General features: G+C 43.7%; 1 protein-coding gene across 2 annotated transcripts in view; it reads left to right on the top strand.

The window, feature by feature from the left end:
• NDRG3 (NDRG family member 3) overlaps positions 1 to 20,010 on the top strand; it is a 90,352-nt gene that overhangs the window by 20,419 nt on the left and 49,923 nt on the right. The window contains 2 exon segments of one of the 2 annotated variants that reach the window (NM_001132306.2): positions 2,900 to 3,004; positions 17,784 to 17,819. In NM_001132306.2, coding sequence (NP_001125778.1) covers positions 2,948 to 3,004; positions 17,784 to 17,819 — 93 coding nt within the window. In that variant the 5' untranslated portion in view covers positions 2,900 to 2,947. 2 annotated transcript variants of the gene reach the window in all.

Here is a 20,010-nt window from a genome sequence, read left to right as displayed (position 1 = left end):
TCTCAGCCTCCCAAAGTGCTGGGATTACCCGTGCGAGCCACCAGGCCCGGCCGGAAAACACTTTTAAATTGCCATTTTAAATAACTGATAAATAGTAAAGTTCAAATAAAAAGTAGCCACAGTTTGTAATGTTATTAATAAACAAACATGGAGTAGATTCCAGTTAGGCCAATATTTTGAGAGTTAAGTGGGGACTGTGAAAAAGAGAATGTAGATGCTGGCTGAAATTCACTGTTTAAGAGTCAAGCCACCTCATCCCCTTTTGAAATGTGACTGGTATAAAAACAAAAAAAAAATTCAACTTCTGGGCATTAAGTAGCTCAATCAAGTATATGGGTGCCTGGGATCTGACAAAAGAACCACTGTCCTATAGGGAGGTTAAACATCATCAAACTTGTGGTCTCTAGGTGATTCACACTTTTGGAATATTCACAGTTAGCATGTGGGGTTCATAGCCTGAGGAGTGTTCTCAATAGATATCCCCTGGGTCCCTTGAATAAATGATAAGAGGGCTTTTTTGTTAGTCTGTTCTAACACAGGCATAGCTGGGAGGAGGATTTATTTCAGTGTGTTGGCAAATAATAGCTAAAAGGTAGCCTGGAACACGTACCCTCTCCATAGGTAATTAAATCAAAATCATGTCATTCTATCTCTAGAAGGTAAACAGAAAAGCGGATTAATATAGTACACTAGGCCAGGCGCAGTGGCTCACGCCTGTGATCCTAACACCTTGGGAGGCTGAGGTGGGTGGATCACTTGAAGGTAGTTTAAGACCAGCCTAGCTAACATGGTGAAACCCTGTCTCTACTAAAAATACAAAAATTAGCTGGGCATGGTAGCAAGTGCCCATAGTCCCAGCTTCTTGGGAGGCCGAGGCATGAGAATTGCTTGAGCCCAGGAGGCAGAGATTCCAGTGAACCACCAATGTGCCACTGTACTCCAGCCTGGGCGACAGAGCAAGACTAGGTCTCAAAAAAAAACAAACAAAAAATACCATACACACACACACACACACATATGTATATATTAGACTAATATCTTTTGAAGGCTTTCTTGATTTCCACCAATCAGACATAATTGCTTCTCCTTTGAATTCCTATGGCCCTTCTTTTTATTTATCAATTTGTAGATCAACGTCATCTCTACTCTTTAGAGGCAGGGACCCTTTTTGTATCTTCCACAGTGCAATGGGTACTCAATAAATGGTTGTTAAATGTAAATCCCCAACTCTGAATTAACATTTTTCCTGACTTGACAGGTTTAGGGCCAAGACAAAAAGGATGATGCCGAAGCTTTGAAGTCTAGGTGGGAATCACTTTCCTGCAATATTGAGTATTTGCAGCCTATCCCCATGGCTTCTTGCATGGTGAGATAGAAGAAGAATTTGTAGTTCATTACCCTGCCTACCTCTCTCCAACTTGCCTTTTCTCTCTGAACTCCCCATTCTGCTCTCCCGCTGTATTAGTTCTCCATTGCTATAGATCACTCTAAAACAAAATTATTATCTCTCATGGTTTCTGTGGGTCAGAAACTTGGGAGCAGGCTTGGTAGGGTGGTTCTGACTTAGAGTCTCTCATGTGGTTGCAGTCAGATGTCCCTGGGGCTGTAGCCATCCGAACTCTTGACTGGGGCTGGAGGATTCATTTGCAAGGTAACTCACGCACATGGCTAGCAGGTTGGCACTGGCAAGTTGGTTCCTCTCCACATGGGCCTCTCCAGAGAGCTGTTTGAGTGCCCTGATGATATGGTGGCTAGCTTCCCCTAGAACTAGTAGTTTACAGTGTCTTGAAGCAGAAACTGTAATGAGTTTTATGATGTAGCTTCAGAAGTCACGTATTGTTGCTTCCTCCATATTCTATTAGTTACACGAGCCATCCCTAATTTATTTGGGTGGGGGATTATACATATGTGTGAATGAATATCAGGAGTCAGGGATCACTGGGCTCGTTGAAGGCCATCTTGGAACTGACTACCATACCTTTCACCCACTGCTGTGATTCCCCAAAACAGGATTAGTAAGCTTAGCCTTGGTTCCCTCCTCCTTCATTCCCACTGCCATTCCTAATTCAAGTCCTCATCCTGCAGTAATAATCTTCAATTTTTGTCCCTACTTAATCCGTCTGCCAGTCTGGAAGCTGGAAGCATAGCTTTGAGTATGTTGTTTCTTTATCCATCTTCAGTAACTAAAATGTGTGCTCCATGAGAGCAAAGACTATTGTATTAATTGTATTAATCTGTTGCTGCATAAAAATATTACCACAAATGTAGTAGCCTAAAACAACACATACTCATTGTCTCACAGTTTCTGTGGTTCAGGAGTCTGGTGTGGGTTGTGTAGGTCCTCTGCAACATGGCTATCAAGGTGTCAGTCAGCTTCTTATCTGACACTCAGCTGGGGAAGGATCTGCTTCCAGGCTCCTGTTGTTGGCAGCATTCAGTTCCTTGCAGATTGTTGAACTGAAGGTCTTAGTTTCTTGCTGTCTTTCTGCTGGAGGCTGCTCTCAGTTCCCTGTTACATGGCCCTCTCACAGCACATCAGCTTGCCTCTTCAGACCTAGCAGGGGAGAGTGTCCCTCAGCAAGACAGATGTGAAAATATTATATAATTTAATCATGTAAAGTCACTCATGTACATTCCATCACTTTTGCCATATTCTAATGGTTAAAAGCAAGCCACAGGCCCTACCCACACTCACTGGGGGGATTATGCAAGGGTGTGAATACCAGGAGGCAAGAATCCTATAGACCACGTTAGTGTCTATCTGCCGTAACTATGCGTCTTTAGCACCCTGAGCAGGGCATGGCACAGAGTAAGTCTCATATTTGAATGAATGGATGTACTGTGACTATTCAACTTCTGGCTTAAGCCTTTTTCTTCACTTCTTTCTTTTCTGTTTCAGAGTTACTGATTTATTCTTGAGATTCCTCTACTCTCATCATCTAACCTCATGGATGAACTTCAGGATGTTCAGCTCACAGAGATCAAACCACTTCTAAATGATAAGGTAAAGACTTTTCTGTTTTCACTAAAATATGGACAAGCCTTTTCTTCTGATAGTATTTAATTTTCCGTATCATCTAAATAGTAACTTAAAACATATTTAGCTTGACTTTCAATGAAAGGAATACTTTAAAAAATCTATTTCTTTTTTTTTTTTTTTTTTTTTTTGAGACGGTGTCTCATTGTGTCGCCAGGCTGGAGTGCAGTGGTGCAATCTCGGCTCACTGCAACCTCCGACTCCCTGGTTCAAGCAATTCTCTTGCCTCAGCCTCCCAAGTAGCTGGGATTACAGGCATGGGTCACCATGCCCAGCTAATTTTTGTATTTTTAGTAGAGACAGGGTTTTATCATGTTGGCCAGGATGGTCTCGATCTCCTGACCTCATGATCTGCCCACCACAGCCTCCCAAAGTACTGGGATTACAGGTGTGAGCCACCGTGTCAGACCAAAAAACCTATTTCTTAAGCATCTTTTTGATGTTTCTCCCCTTTTATTTCTTCCTACTTTTGTTTCCATGAGCCACATTCAATCAAGTTATCTTTGAGATTTTTGTATTTTACAGATAGAGATGCTAAGGGAAAAAATAATGTGGCAATGTTAAGCAGAAAGTATGAGGGTGGGGCTGGGTGTAGTGGCTCACACCTGTAATCCCAGCACTTTGGGAGGCTAAGGCAGGTGGATCACTTGAGGTCGGGAGTTCGAGACCAGCCTGGACAACAAAGTGAAACCTTGTCTCTACTATAAATAGAAAAATTAGCTAGGTGTGGTGGCACACACCTGTAATCCCAACTACTCGGGAGGCTGAAGCAGGAGAATTGCTAGAACCCAGGAGGCGGAGGTTGCAGTGAGCCAAGATCACGCCACTGCACCCCAGTCTGGGTGACTCAGTGAGACTGTCTCAAAAAAAAAAAGAAAAGAAAAAGAAAGTATGAGGGTGGAGTTTGACTCACAATCAAAGTGTCTTGACTTTCAGTTTCAGTAAGGAAAATTTACCATCCATGGCTGGTGACGTACGTAGGCTGCAGTGTTCTCCCTAAAGTTTGCCAAGTCTATGCATAATGTGGTCTTTCTGTCAGTATCACAGTTTTCATCAGAGAGGACTAGATGTCAGTAATATACCACATTTTTATGTTAGTGTCAGAGAACTACACAAGGAGCAGATGACCAGCACAGTTGATGACCACTAGACGCTGGTGTGATATGATTTACCAAAAGAAAGGTCTTGGCCAGGTGCAGTGGCTCACGCCTGTAATCCCAGCACTTTGGGAGGCCAAGGCTGACAGATCACTTGAGGTCAGGAGTTTGAGACCAGCCTCGCCAACATGGTGAAATTCCATCTCTACTAAAAATACAAAAATTAGCTGGGTGTGGTGATGCAGGCCTGTAGTCCCAGCTACTTGGGAGGCGGAGGCAGGAGAATCACTTGAACCCAGAAGGCAGAGGTTGCAGTGACCTAAGATCATGCCACTACACTACAGCCTGGGCGACAGAGCAAAACTCTGCCTCAAAAAAAAAAGAAAAGAAAGTTTTGTTTTCTCTCTTGTTCCTTATTGTTCGGTAAATGTGCCTGAAATTCCTTCTTTTTTTTTTTTTTTTTGAGACGGAGTCTCACTCTGTCACCCAGGCTGGAGTGCAATGGCGCAATCTCGGCTCACTGCAAGCTCTGCCTCTCGGTTTCAAGTGATTCTCCTGCCTCAGCCTCCTGAGTGGCTGGGATTACAGGCGTGCACCTGGCTAATTTTTGTATTTTTAGTAGAGCCGGGGTTTCACCATGTTGGTCAGGCTGGTCTCGAACTCCTGACCTTATGATCTACCTGCCTTGGCCTCCTAAAGTGCTGGGATTACAGGCATGAGCCACCATGCCCAGCTGCTTGAAATTCCTTCTTTTCCACTCTGTTCTTTTGGTTTATTGTCATTGTCCCTTCTTGAAATACTCTTGTAGCTTTGTATGAGTGAGGCCATGCCATCCTTTCCTGAGGGAGTGTTGACGGATGGGCGGAGGGGCGGGGAGGGGGTGTGCGGGTGACACCAGGAGATGATCTGTTGCTTATTACTTTATCTGCCCAAGGCAAGGCCCTTCACCTGCAGCCTCTGGAGCTGCTGACTTATTTTGTGCTTATTAATTTGCTTTTAAATCCTGCCACCCCCATTTTCATCCCTGTGACCTCTCCATTCCCACTCCCACCCCTTCTTTTATCTTTCACCAGACTTCTCTCTCCCTTGGCAAGCTGCAGGCTTTTTTTTTTTTTTTTTTGAGACGGAGTCTTGCATGGTCACCCAGGCTGGAATGCAGTGGCACGATCTTGGCTCACTGGAACCTCTGCCTCCTGGGTTCAAGTGATTCTCCTGCCTCAGCCTCCCAGCTGCACGCCTTTTTTTTTTTTTTTTTTGAGATGGAGTCTTGCTCTGTCACCAGGCTGGAGTGCAGTGGCGTGATCTTGGCTCACTGCAACCTCTGCCTCCCGGGTTCAAGCGATTCTCCTGCTTCAGCCTCCCAAGTAGCTGGGACTACAGGTGTACACCACCATGCCCAGCTAATTTTTGTATTTTGACTAAAGATGGGGTTTCACCATGTTGGCCAGGATGGTCTCGATCTCTTGACCTCTTGATCCACCTGCCTCGGCCTCCAAAAGTGCTGGGATTACAGGCGTGAACCTCCACGCCCGGCCACTGCATGCTTTTTTAACCTCCATTTGGTTTCTCCTGCTGCTTCCCCTCATATTTCCAGAAAACTCTCTCCTTTAAGTACCATTTGTGTATGTGTGTATGTGAAGGGCTGTGCCAAAAATGTTGTGCCTAGGAGAGGAGGAAGGAAATAAAATCTGAGCCAGGCACACACCTATAACCGGGCTCACACCTGTAATCCCAGCACTTTGGGAGGCTGATGCGGGAGGATCACCTGAAGCCAGAAGTTCAAGACCAGCCTGGGCAACAAAGGGAGATCCTGTCTACCAAAAAATTAAAAAAATTATCCAGGTGTGGTGGCAGATGCCTGTAGTCCCAGCTACTTGGGAGGCTGAGCTGCGAGGATCACTTGAGCCTGGGAGGTTGAGGCTGCAGTGAGCTGTGATTGTGCCACTGCACTCCAGCCTGGGCAACAGAGTGAGACCCTGTCTCAAAAAATAAATAAATAGAGAAAGAGGCTCTCTTTCTCTCTCCCTTCCCCTGCCATATGGGGACACAGCAAGAAGGCAGCTGTCCACAAACCAGGAAGAGATTCATCATGAGAAACTGAACCCTTCTAGAACCTTAATCTTGAACTTTGCAGCCTTCAGAACTGTGAGAAAATAAATTTCTGTTGTTTTAAGCCATCAAGTCTATGTTATTTTGTTATGACAGCCCAAGTAGACTAAGACACAAAGCAGTGTCTCACTTCCTGACTTCTATCTGCTCCTCTTTGATAGGCCTATGCTGTTCCTACCCACTTCCCACATTCCACGTTACTCCTCTCTCTCCCTGAGACATAAGTGCTCCTGTGCCATCACATGAGAACTCTCTTGGCTCTCGCCAAGCAGGTAGATAGGCAAGAGGCCCTCTTTAGATCATGGCACCTCCAAACAAAGACTTCCATCCCGTTAGCCTCCATCTCCCCCTCCACAGTATGTGAATGCTTCTGTCTTTGCGCAGCAAGTGGATGGTTTTGTGTATGTAGTAAAAGGTATAATGATAATAATGCCTCTCATCCATTACTTCATTTGAACATCCCAATAGCTTGATGAGGAAGGGAGCACAGATAAATTTATTCCCACATTGCCAGTGAGTAAACGAAGGCTAGGAAAGGTAAAGTAGCTTACTCTTATTGAGTATCAAAGAATGCCTGCTGTATGGCAGGATTTCTCACTGTTGATGTTTTGGGTTGGATAATTGTTTGTTGTAGAACACTGCTCTGTGCGTTGTAGAATGTTTAGCAGCATCTTTGGCCTCTACCCACTAGATGCTAATAGCACTCCCCAGTGGTGACAACCAAAAATGTCTCCAGGCATTGCCAGATGTCCCTGGGAGGCAAAATTTCCTTGGTTGAGAACCACTGGTGTAGAGGAAAAGCCTCCAGATTTGCATAGAAGTAGACGGCTTGAGGGTTTTGTTGTTGTTTTTGCCTGTCCTGCTATGATTTATTATGTCTTATGTGCCAAGTGCTTTACATACATTCTCTCTAATTCTCAGAATATCCCTTTGAGATAGATAGTATTATTCCTACTTCACAGATTAAAAATCCGAATGAAAGGCTGGTTTGCCCAGTAAAGAAGTGGCAAAGCCAGACAGAAACAGAAATCTTTCCTACTCTTAAAACCTGAGCCGTTTCCACTGTGTTAATCCTATAGATGTTTTGGCATCACCTTTGTGGCTTACCCTGTCTCTTTAAGGAGAAGCCTAAAAATGTGTAGTATTTCACCTCATCCTTCTGTCCGTTATCCTCATAAATATACTGAAGACATTGCTGCATCCTCCAGGCTTCAGGAAGCTAAAGGAAGACTAGAACCAACCTTTTACCATGAAATTTGTCCTGAGATGACTTGTAAGGAGGCATTCTCAATATAGCTTTGAGCAAGGCTTATGTTGTCTCTTGTCATTTGTTGGTACTTTTCCCATTTTATTTTAGTATGCCTGTAATTTTGTCTACGGCTCAGAATTGTCAAGAAGTGGATAATTTTGCCATACTTGTTTTGGCTCTAGTGATGAAAAGAAGCAACCACCGGTACTTTGTTTTGCGGGGCAGAAATTGCATGGGCATATGAAATGATTTTTAAAATAGCATTTAACTATTTTCAGAGCACTTTCACAAATAATATCTAATTTTAATCTTCCAGTCTCTTGTAAAGTAAGTAGTTGAAGATATTTTAACTCTATTTTACAGATGACACTGAGAGGTTTGTGACTTGTTCAGAGCTAGTGTCTGTTAAGTTGGTGAAGCCAGGCTAGAACCTACATCTTTTGACTTTGACCTGGACCTGGGAGTCTAGGGTTCTTCCCACCATCTACTGCCTCTTGTACCTGGTTGTTCCAGGCTCCTCACCCAAAAGACCTTGTAATAAACAGGAGAGTAGACTGTTTTGCTTCATTTTCCCTGCCTTCCTCTACCTACTATGGTTCAGATACTACCGAAACCTGTGAAAGCCAAAGGTGAGGCTTGAGAAAACAAGTAGAAGGCCACACTTGGCTTCTGAAGAATTGAGGAAATAGCAGAAAGGGGAATAAATGTTTAGTAGAGAGAACAGAAAAAAGTTATATATTTTGTTTTGGTTGTTACAGTAGAAAGTGAGGTAAATCTTTTTTTTTTTTTTTTTTTTGAGATGGAGTCTCTGTCTGTTACCCAGGCTGGAGTGCAGTGGCATGATCTCGGTTCACTGCAACCTTCGCCTCCTGGGTTCAAGTGATTCTCCTGCCTCAGCCTCCCAAGTAGCTGGGATTATAGATACCTGCCACCATGTCCAGCTAGTTTTTGTATTTTTAGTAGAGACGGGGTTTCACCATGTTGGCCAAGCTGGTCCTGAACTCCTGACCTCAAGTGATCCGCCTGCCTCGGCCTCCCAAAGTGCTGGGATTACAGGCATGAGCCACCGCACCCACCTGAAAGTGAGATAAATCTTACTGCAGTTTAAGTTTTCCTTTTCTACTAATCACACCATGTAAGCAGAGGAGGGAGGAGGGTGTTAGAACTAGAGGAGGGAGAACCCTGGGAACAACATTTTGTAACCTCCAGGACAACAGAGAGAGCCAAAGCGTTTGTGCCAAGGGCTTGATCTGTTGCCCAGACTGGAGTGCAGTGGCACAATCATGGCTTATTGCAGCCTCCTGGGCTCAAGTGATCCTCCTGCCTCAGCCTCCTGAGTAGCTCTTGCCACCATGCCTGGCTAAGTTTTGTATTTTTTTTAGAGACGGAGCTTTGCCATGTCGAAACTCTGGGGCTCAAGCCATCCACCCATCTCAGCCTCCCAAAGTGCTGGGATTACAGGCATGAGCCACTGTGCCTGGCCCCAGGATCTTTTTTTTTTTTGAGACAGGGTCTCTGTCATCCAGGCTGGAGTACAGTGGCATGGCCATGGCTTGCTGCAGTCTCTACCACCTGGGTTCAAGCAATTCCCACCTACTTGGGAGGCTAAGGTAGCCTCCCAAGTAGGTGGGACCACAGGTGTGTGCCACCATGCCTGGCCAATTTTTAAATTATTTGTAGAGAAGAGGTCTCACTATGTTGCCCATGCTGATCTGAAACTCCTGAGCTCAAGCAATCCTCCTGCCTCGGCCTCCCAAAGTGCTGGTATTATAGGCATGAGCTACCACACCCAGCTCCATGGTTGTTTAAAAAAAAAAAAAAAACCTAGGGGGAGAGAGAGAAAAGAAAAAGCAGCTGAAATTAAAAATAGATTTATTGACATTTTCATCAAAGAATATTCATGAAGTGCTACATCTAGTGTGGACTAAAGTAGGTGTCCCTTAATGTACTAAGACATGATTGTTACATTTGTTGTCAGAAGTGCTCTAGACGGGACTGCAGCAAGAAATGGGTTCCAAAGCAGGTAGTGATGCCACCGTTACAGACCAGATGACCCTCACCCAGTTACAGGAGGCAAGAGATCCACATCTTAGCCACACCTTAGCAGAGTGCCCATGGGATTTTTAGAGTGGAAATTGTACTTTTTCAGCAATCTGCAGAGGATTATCTGATTGTAGATAGTTTTATCCAAGTATCCAACCTCTTTATAAATTTCTTTATGAAGTCTGTTTCTTAGTATATTTTGAAGGTAATGATTGCTATAGATACTTAAATATACATATATATATGCACACATATATAGGATTTTTATTCTTATCCCTGGATTATCAGTTTGAACAGATTTCTACTTGAAAACGATTTGCTGGGCCTGGCACGGTGGCTCACGCCTGTAATCCCAGCACTTTGGGAGGCCGAGGCAGGTGGATCACCTGAGGTCAGGAGTTCAAGACCAGCCTTACCAACATGGAGAAACCCCGTGCCTACTAAAAATAAAAAATTAGCCGGGCGTGGTGGCACGCGCCTGTAGTCCCAGCTACTCGGGAGGCTGAGGCAGGAGAATGGCGTGAACCTGGGAGATGGAGCTTGCAATAAGCCGAGATTGCACCACTGCACTCCAGCCTGGGCGACAGAACAAGACTCCGCGTCAAAAACAAACAAACAAACAAAAAAAACAAAATTAGCCGGGCATGATGGCACATGCCACAGCTACTCTGGAGGCTGAGGCAGGAGAATGGCTTGAACCCAGGAGGCGGAGGTTGCTCTGAGTCGAGATCGCACTATTGCACTCCAGCCTAGGCAACAAGAGCAAAACTCTGTCTAAAAAAAAAAAGAAAATGATTTGCTGATTTTTTTTTTTTTTCTTTTTGAATTGCAGTCTTGCTCTGTCGCGCAGGCTGGAGTGCAATGATGTGGTCTCGGCTCACTGCAACCTCTGCCTCCCGGGTTCAAGCAATTCTCCTGCCTCAGCCTCCCGAGTAGCTAGGATTGTAGGCGCCCGCCACCACACCCTGCTAATTTTTGTATTTTTAGTAGAGATGGAGTTTCACCATCTTGGCCAGGCTAGTCTCTTGGCAGGCTGGTCTCGAACTCCTGATCTCATGATCCACCTGCCTCAGCTGCTCAAAGTGCTGGGATTACAGGCGTGAGCCACCGCGCACAGCCCTGCTGATGATTTTAATACACTGATTTATTATACTAGTTGATTATATGAATCTTTATTATTAAAGAAAAACTGAGTATTTTCTGAGCATATGTAACTCTTCTTGCTTGTACAGTCCCCCATCTTTGTTTCCGCTTTTTGTTGGGAAGGATTATCTGTTTTGTGTATGGCTTTTTAATACAAAGTCATATTTTATTCTCTTTAACAGTTTTTTATCAGCTTATTTCTAAAAGCTTTTACTATTGCACCAACTCATTTTCTCTACTTTGTCCCTAGCATGTCAATTACATGTAACCTTTCCTCTTTGGTATTCGTTTCTTCCTCAAATCAAGTATCTCTATTTTGAGAGGTTCATAACCTCTACAAAATGATGTTTATTGCACTCATTAAGTGTCAGGACCAGGAACAGAGTGGTGAATCAGACACAGACCTTTCCTTTAAATTCACAGAACAGGTAAATTCACTCAAAATCTCTTTCTATTGATAGTTGGTCTAAGGTCTTATCTATCTCATCTTTCGTCTATCTCATCTTTCATCTATCTCATCTTTCTTTACATTATGTCTGTTGCGTCTGTCTTTTGAAACTATTTATGCCTTTTGACCAGATCTCATGTTAGGAAACTACATCTCTCTTCTCCCTAGCAATGACTTGTTTTTGAAACATTTCTGCTTTTCACACCCCCCTTTTTTTTCATAATTCACTTGAATCATTGACCCGTTCCTAATTTCTTTTTGCTTATTCTCTAAGCTTGTAACTGTGAGGCTTACTTGCTTTAATTTACCTTCTTGGGTTGCTTTATTTACCTTCTACATATGGCCACTAAGCTCCATCAGAAAACTTTCCTCTTAGCTGGCTTCTACTTTGACTGCAACTTTCAGTAATAATTAATGGCTTTCCTTGATTTTTTTCCTTTTCAAATTATTCTGTTGTTTTAATATTTTCCTTGAATCCCTTTCTGCTGCTTAAGTCTGCTTAGTGTAAGAATTTCTCTGAATATGGAATTAATGGCATCTTTGAAAGGTACAGAAAAAAAGAAAGCACCCATAGCCTGAAATTTCTAGAAGTTTTGTTAGAGTGGAACCATATACTGTGAACATCAGAGACAAACAAACTGAAGCAGGAGGATTGCTTGAGCCCAGAGGTCAAGGCTGCACTGAGCTATGATCATGCCACTGCAACTCCAGCCTGGGTGACAAAGCAAAACTCTGTCTCAGAAGGAAAAAGAAACAGGGCAGGTGCAGTGGCTCACGCCTGTAATCTCAACACTGGGAGGCCAAGGTGGGCAGATTGCTTGAGCCCAGAAGTTGGAGACCACCCTGGGCAACATGGTGAAACCCCATCCCTATTAAAAATACAAAAATTAGCCATTTATGGTGGCGCGTGCCTGTAATCCCAGCTACTCTGGACGCTGAGGCAGGAGAATCGATGGAACCTGGCAGGCGGAGGTTGCAGTGAATGGAGATTATGCTACTGCACTCCAGCCTGGGCAGCAGATCAAGACCCCATCTCAAAAAAAAAAAAAAATATATATATATATATATATATATATATATATATATATATATATATATAGCTGGGCATGGTGGCACATGCCTGTAGTGCCAGCTACTCAAGTGGCTGAAGCAGGAGGATCGCTTGAGCCTGGGAGGTCAATGCTGCAGTGAGTTGTGATCATGCGACTGCATTCCAGGCTGGCTGACAGAGCGAGACCCTATCTCAGGAAAAAAAAAAAAAAAAAAGAAAAAGAAACAAGTCTCTAGGGAAGGGCCCCAGAAGGCACTCAGCCTTTTAGAATTCCCCCAATGAGTAGTATTGAACTTTTAATGAGTACAGAGAATAAATAATATGGCCTCAGTTAACCATAGTTGAGTGAAGGACCAGCTAATGATCCCCATTCAGAAACTGGAGCCAATTACTGTCAAATAGACCCAGTCATTCCCATTTTCCAGGGTGATTACTCATGAAGCTAGAAGCCATTCTCCAAGAGGGTCTGGGATCGCTCTCAAAAAAAAAAAAAAAAAAAAAACCAGGTGCGGTGGCTCACACCTGTAATCCCCTGTAATCCCAGCACTTTGGAGACCGAGACGGGCAGATCACGAGGTCAGGAGATCGAGACCATCCTGGCTAACATGGTGAAACCCCGTCTCTACTAAAAATACAAAAAATTAGCCAGGCGCAGTGGCGGTTGCCTGTAGTCCCAGCTACTTGGGAGGCTGAGGCAGGAGAATGGCGTGAACCCAGGAGGCGGAGCTTGCAGTGAGCCAAGATCATGCCACTGCAACTCCAGCCTGGGTGACAGAGCGAGACTCCGCCCCAAAAAAACAGCCAGGAAAACAAGTGCTAAATAGTCTTCGCTCAGTTATTGGTACCTTTTATCTGGGAGTATAGCTATGAACATGGGATTGAGAACACAAAGTTGTTTTTTGCTTGGTACTCAACAAATAAGACATAGCTTGAGGTTCTTGAGGGCATTGCCTTTCTGCTTTTGGCGTGCGCCTTTGTGCTCATGTCAGGAACCAAGGGCTTTACAGAATGCCTCATGGTCATGGTCACATCATTGTAAGAAAGGAGAATTCATGGATACAATGACAGCTGCTTCCCAAAGAGCTCATCAGAATTTGTGGCTCTATATTCTATGAGATTTTAATTCAATCTGGAGTGATTTTTTTCTAATCTTAAAATAATCGCTAAGGGAACCTCTGGGAATTGTTAGATTGAAGCCCTAATATGGTCTGTTTAGGCATCATTATAAATCATTCCTTAAAAGGTTAGGTCAATCTTTACATCTTTGTATTTATTTATTTTTTATTTATTTATTTATTTATTTTATTTTTTATTTTTTATTTTTTTTGAGACGGAGTCTCGCACTCTCGCCCAGGCTGGAGTGCAGTGGCGTGATCTCCACTCACTGCAAGCGCCACCTCCCAGGTTCACACCATTCTTCTGCCTCAGCCTCGCGAGTAGCTGGGACTACAGGCACCTGCCACCACGCCTGGCTAATTTTTTTTTTTTTTTTAGTAGAGACGGGGTTTCACTGTGTTACACAGGATGGTCTCAATCTCTTGACCTCGTGATCCACCCGCCCCGGCCTCCCAAAGTGCTGGGATTATAGGGGTGAGCCACGGCGCCCAGCCCTTATTTATGTATTTTTTTGAGATGGAGCCTTGCTCTGTTGCCCAGGCTGGAATGCAGTGGCACCGCCTTAGCTCACTGCAACCTCCACCTCCCAGGTTCAAGTGATTCTCCTGCCTCAGCCTCCCAAGTAGATGGGACCTACAGGCACGCTCCACCATGCCTGACTAATTTTTTTTCTTTTTTTTTTTTTTTTTTGAGACGGAGTCTCACTCTATAGCCCAGGCTGGAGTGCAGTGGCACGATCTCAGCTCACTGCAACCTCCGCCGCTGGGGTCCTGGTTCAAGCAATTCTCCTGCCTCAGCCTCCCAAGTAGCTGGGATTACAGGCACGTGCCACCATGCCCAGCTAATTTTTGTATTTTTAGTAGAGACAGGGTTTCACCATATTGGCTAATCTGATCTTGAACTCCTGACCTCATGATCTATCCGCCTTGGCTTCCCAAAGTGCTGGGGTTACAGGCATGAGCCAACGCACCTGGCCCTTTAAATCTTATATTACAAAATACTAAATTGGGTATTTTTTTAGGGTTTTCTCGCCCCTTTTTTTCTAGTTTTCTAATTTCAGAAAGGGAAGTACATGCTCATTGTACATAATATAAAGAAAATTATAATCACCCATAACCTCTCTCTGCAGAAGCAGCTGCTATTGTTAATGTTTTTGTCTTTTATTTGTTTATTTATTTATGAGACAGAATCTCACTTTGCACCCAGGCTGGAGTGCAGTGGTGCGATCTCGGCTCACTGCAGCCTCGACCTCCCAGGCTCAAGTGATCCTCCCACCTCAGCCCCTCAAGTAGCTGGGACTATAAGCATGCACTACCATGCTCGGCTAATTTTTTTTTTTTTTGCATTTTTTGTAGAGATGGGATTTCATCATGTTGCCTAGGCTGGTCTTGAACTCCTGAGCTCAAGTGATCTGCCTACCTCAGCCTCCCAAAGTGATAGGATTATAGGCATGAGCCACTGTGCCCGGCCTTTTAGTCTTTTTTAATGCATATTTTCATGTAGCCAAGGTCAAACTGTAAAGACTATTTTGTATCCTACTTTCTTTTCCCTCTTACTAACCATACATATCTTAAGCTGGAATGCAGTAGAAGTTTTTTTTTTTTTTAACCCAAAATTTTAACAGAATTTCCTCAACATTTAATTTTTTTATATTGGCTTATTTGTTTTATAAATCTGTATCAAGCACCTGATTTATACCAGGCCCTGTGCTATATTTGGAGGAAGGTACAAGTTGAATCAGAAACCAGAAACTCACTGGCTGGCCATTTATATCCTACAAAAACCATCTATCCTAATCCATGAAAGGACCCTTTCTTTTGCTTGTCATAGTCTGTCTGTAAATTAAACACAATGATTTCTCTGAAGAAGTCCTCAGACATTTCTCAGGGCTAGTAGGAGCCATGGAACATTATGCTCCTTTTAATCAATAGCAACATTCCTTGGAAATGTGCTGCCCAGTCCCATCTGCACAGTATCTTAGTTGTCTTTCCATACTGTGACCGTATCAGACTTTTTGTGAATTCGGTTTCGTGTTAGGAATAATACTTTACAGTCTCTACCATTCTCTTGCCCATTCTCAGTGGCATCTGCAGTCTCTCTATGATTGGTAATCTGTTGTGACTTTACTGCCATCTTTAGAAAGTCAAGGGCTGCTCTTTCATAACCTTATTCCTTCAGAAGCTTTTGGCTTCCAGATCAGTGCTGTCCAGTAGAACTTGCTGCAGGCATGGAAATGTTCTGTGTCTGTACTGCCCAAGAGTATGAGCACTTGAGATATGGCTAATGTAACTGAGAAACTGAGATTTTATTTTATTGAATTTAAACTTAAATTGTACATATGGCTAATGGCTACCATACTGGATAGTGCAGCTCTAGATAGTCCCTCTTATGGAGTGGATAGTTTGTTTCTTTGGGTGTTTATACCACACTGGGCTGTGATTTATTTATTTATTTATTTATTTTTAAATTTTTTTGAGACAGAGTTTCACTCTTGTTGCCCAGGCCGGAGTGCAATGGCATGATCTCAGCTCACTGCAACCTCTGCCTCCCCGGTTCAAACAATTCTCCTGCGTCAGCCTCCCGAGTAGCTGGGATTACAGGCATGCACCACCACACCTGGCTAATTTTGTTATTTTTAGTAGAGATGGGGTTTCTCCATGTTGGTCAGGCTGGTCTCATACTCCCAACCTCAGGTGATCCGTCCACCTTGGCCTCCCAAAGTGCAGTGCTAGGATTACAGGTGTGAGCCACCGCACCCAGCTTGGGCTGTGCTTTTTAACCTCTCTTTTGTCCAGCCAGCAGTGTAGTTGGTGGGATCCCAAAGAACTATTTCTTTTTTCTTTTTTTTTTTTGAGATGGAGTCTCGCTCTGATACCCAGGCTGACACGCAATGGCTCAATATTGGCTCACTGCAACCTCCGCCTCCTGGGTTCAAGTGATTCTCTTGCCTCAGCCTCTCAAGTAGCTGGGATTACAGGTGCCTCCACGCCCAGCTAATTTTTGTAGTTTTTTAGTAGAGATGAGATTTCGCCATGTTGGCCAGGCTGGTCTCAAACTCCTGACCTTGGGTGATCCACTTGCCTTAGCCTCCCAAAGTGCTGGGATTACAGGCATAAGCCACTGCGCCCGGCCCGAAGAACTATTTCTAGGAGGATCATCTTGAAGGGAGATGGGACTACTCAGTATTTTTTGGGGATCAGATATCTGGAGTATCTCTGGAGGGGCAGCTTTTGGGAAGCTGTTAGGAACCTTCTGGAAGTCATTGTAGAGGCAGAATAAATAGTCGTGATAAATCAGTTTCTACATAATGGGAGACTTTTTTCAGGAAGGGGGTTACACTTTGTGAGAAATCAAGTAGAAGTTTTCTTTTATTCCCAAATACATCACTTGTTACCTTTTTTTTTTTTTTCCTTTTTTGAAATAGAGTCTCGCTCTATTGCCCAGGCTGGAGTGCAGTGGTGCGATCTCAGCTCGCTGCAACCTCTGCCTCCCAGTTTCAAGCAATTCTCCTGCCTTGGCCTCCCAAGTAGCTGGGATTACAGGTGCACACCACAATGCCTGGCGAATTTTTGTATTTTTAGTAGAGACTGGGTTTCACCATGTTGGCCAGGCTGCCCACAAACTCCTGACCTCAGGTGATCTGCCTGCCTCAGCCTCCCAAAATACTGGGATTATAGGCGTGAGCCACCGCACTCGGCCCCTTTTTTATACTCTTATGACTTGCAATTCTGGCATCTGGAATGCTGGAAAAATGCTTCTGAATTATTGCCATTGATTTTTTTTTCCTCAATCAGTCATTATTATAATATAATCCCTTTTTAGAAGCTTGGTGAATTCTCCGTCAATTTTTTGACTATGTTTGACTTTTTAAATGATTCAATGACTTGTCCTTTTTCTCTATCAGCGATTTCATAGGATGCAACAGATAGGCCAGTGTATTAAGAACCTTGTTTTGTCTTTCTTTCCCTCCTTCAGTAACATTGCCTTTCTTTGTTACATTTCAAGGCTTCCATTTCTGATCCATCCATATCTTTGTCCTCTTCCTGATCCTTTCTTTAATTCCTGGTTCTGCACCTGTTCTCCTTCACCCTTCTCAGCTTTGGTCTCCAACTCTTTTCCTCCCAGGTACTTCCGTTGTGTGTTCAAGGTGTGCTTCCAGACTGTGGTCCATGTTTTACCCTCTTCCTACAAATTCTCACTGCTCTCCTTAGGTAGGAAGGCAAGAAGTTACAAGCTTGCTAGAAAACTAGGCCCCTTCCCTTTATCTTCTCATAAGCCCACTAAAGCATAATCTCACCTCTGAAGATTTAGCCTTTATTAACACATGTTCATAACCCACTCTGCCTCTGAAACCTTCTGATGAGAACTATTTCAGTTTTATGGCAACCAAGAGGCTGCACATGCACTGCTTTCACTGTGAACTGAATTTGCTACACATGTGGGGAAACCATGTGGGGAAACTGACTGTGTTTTCTGTCTTCTGTTGACAGAATGGTACAAGAAACTTCCAGGACTTTGACTGTCAGGTAAGGACTGTACAAGCAAGAAGGAGGCTCTGTACAGGATCTCTGGAGTGTTTCCTTTCCTGTGGTGGTGGTCTTGTAGAAGTGGATCTCTCATTATAGCTAATAATGAGTCCTTAATGTTCGTTTGGTCATTGGATCAAGTTCGCTTAAAATGATTTGCAATTGTTGGCCACGGGCATGGGGGCTCATACCTAAAATTCCAGCACTTTGAGAGGCCAAGGCAGACAGATCACTTGAGGTCAGGAGTTTGAGACCATACCAGCCAACATGGTGAAACCTCATCCTACTAAAAATACAAAAGTTAGCCAAGCGTGGTGGTGCATGCTTATAATCCCAGCTACTCAGGAGGCTGAGGCAGGAGAATCACTTGAACTCAGGAGACAGAGGTTGCAGTGAGCCGAGATCGTGCCACTGCACTCCAGCCTGGGTGATAGAGTAAGACTCCATCTCAAAAAAAAAAAAAAAAAAAAAAAAAACTGATTTGCTATCGTGTTCAGAAATTGCCTGCCAGGTACCTGTTTTATGATTGTAGGTTACTGAATAGAGCTGTCTCTTCGTGATTAAGATCTCTTTTCCTCACATGATATTGGAAACGTCATTTGTCATAGGTGGCAAATGGAGGGTTGCTACCTTACCGCAGAGAAGATAGGAGAAGGGCAGATGGAGGAGAGATTTCTTGACAGTAAAATCTTTCCCTAAAAGAAATCTTTCCCTAAATTGTTATGAATACAATATGCAGATTTCTCTTGGGTTTATGTTTGGAAATGCAAAATTCAACTTGACTCATCAGTGTTTTCTAAATGAAACTGTTCTTCCTGGTCTGCTTTTGCATCACCTCTGTTGCCAGTTTGAAAATCAGTAAAATGAACCAGCAGTTCTCCATCTACCTCTTTTATCTGTTGACTGGTCCTGAAAGAAATGGGACTAAGGGCCGGGCACAGTGGCTCATGCCTGTAATCTCAGCATTTTGGGAGGCTGAGGTGGGCAGATCACCTGAGGTCAAGTGTTCGAGACCAGCCTGGCCGACGCGATGAAACCCTGTCTCTACTAAAAATACAAACATTAGCTGGAGGTGGTGGTGTGTGCCTGTAATCCCAGCTACTCAGGAGGCTGAGGTGGGAGAATTGCTTGAACCTGGGAGGCAGAAGTTGCGGTGAGCTACCACCACCACACTTCAGCCTGGGCAACAGAGTGGGACTCTCTGTCTCAAAAAAAAATAACAATGATAAATAAATAAGAAAAAGAAAACATGGGAGTAAGAAATAAGTACATGGAAATGGAAACCTTATAAGCTGGGCAGCCTGACCCTCCCACTTTTGGGATAGATGCCATAGCAGTAACAGAAGTGACATGAAGTAGACCTAGAGGGTACTAGCAGTAAAGGACGGTGCTGGCAACGTCCTTGCTTCCAGTATTCAGCTAACGTGTATACCCACCAGCAAAGTTATTTTCAGATATGCGTTTTATGTTAAGTACAGTGGAATCTCTAAGCATTAGCATCAGAAGAAAGAACTATTTGTAAGCAAACCAGTTATAATAATTTGAGTACCTACTGTAGGGTACCTACTAAACATACAGTATCTTCAATACTTAGAGCAATATTACAAGATGGTTTTTTTTTCTTTCTTTTTTTTTTTTTTTTTTGAGACAGAGTCTCACTCAGTCGCCCAGGCTGGAGTGCAGTGGCGTGATACTGGCTCATTGCAACCTCTGCCTCCTGGATTCAAGTGATTCTCCTGCCTCAGCCTCCCAGTAGCTGGGATTACAGGGGCCCGCCACCACGCCTGGCTAATTTTTTAAAATTTTTAGTAGAGATGGGGTTTCACCATGTTGGTCAGGCTGGTCTTGAACCCCTGACCTCAAATGATTCGCCCACCTCGGCCTCCCAAAGTGCTGGGATTACAGGCATGAGCCACCACACCTGGCCAAGATGGTTTTTCTTGTTTCTGTTTTATAGTCAGGAAATTAAGAATTAAGTTTTATAACTTGCCATTGAGTGGTTGGGATTGAAAAACCCCATTCTTCTTGAATCTGTTGCCCATTCTTTCCCACCTGGACATGCCCAGAGCTGAAATGTAAGGAATTAATTGTCCTTAAAGCTGAGGTTCCTTGGAAGAACAGATGAGACTCACTTTGGAAGGGTCAGGCTCATAGTATAGTTACAGATTTCTGAATCTCAGTTCCAAACACG

The sequence above is a fragment of the Pongo abelii genome, chromosome 21, assembly GCF_028885655.2.
Source record: "Pongo abelii isolate AG06213 chromosome 21, NHGRI_mPonAbe1-v2.0_pri, whole genome shotgun sequence".
Classification (NCBI taxonomy): Eukaryota; Metazoa; Chordata; class Mammalia; order Primates; family Hominidae; genus Pongo; species Pongo abelii.
Note: the sequence above shows the minus strand (reverse complement) of the source record. Positions and strands in the feature narration are given on the sequence as shown.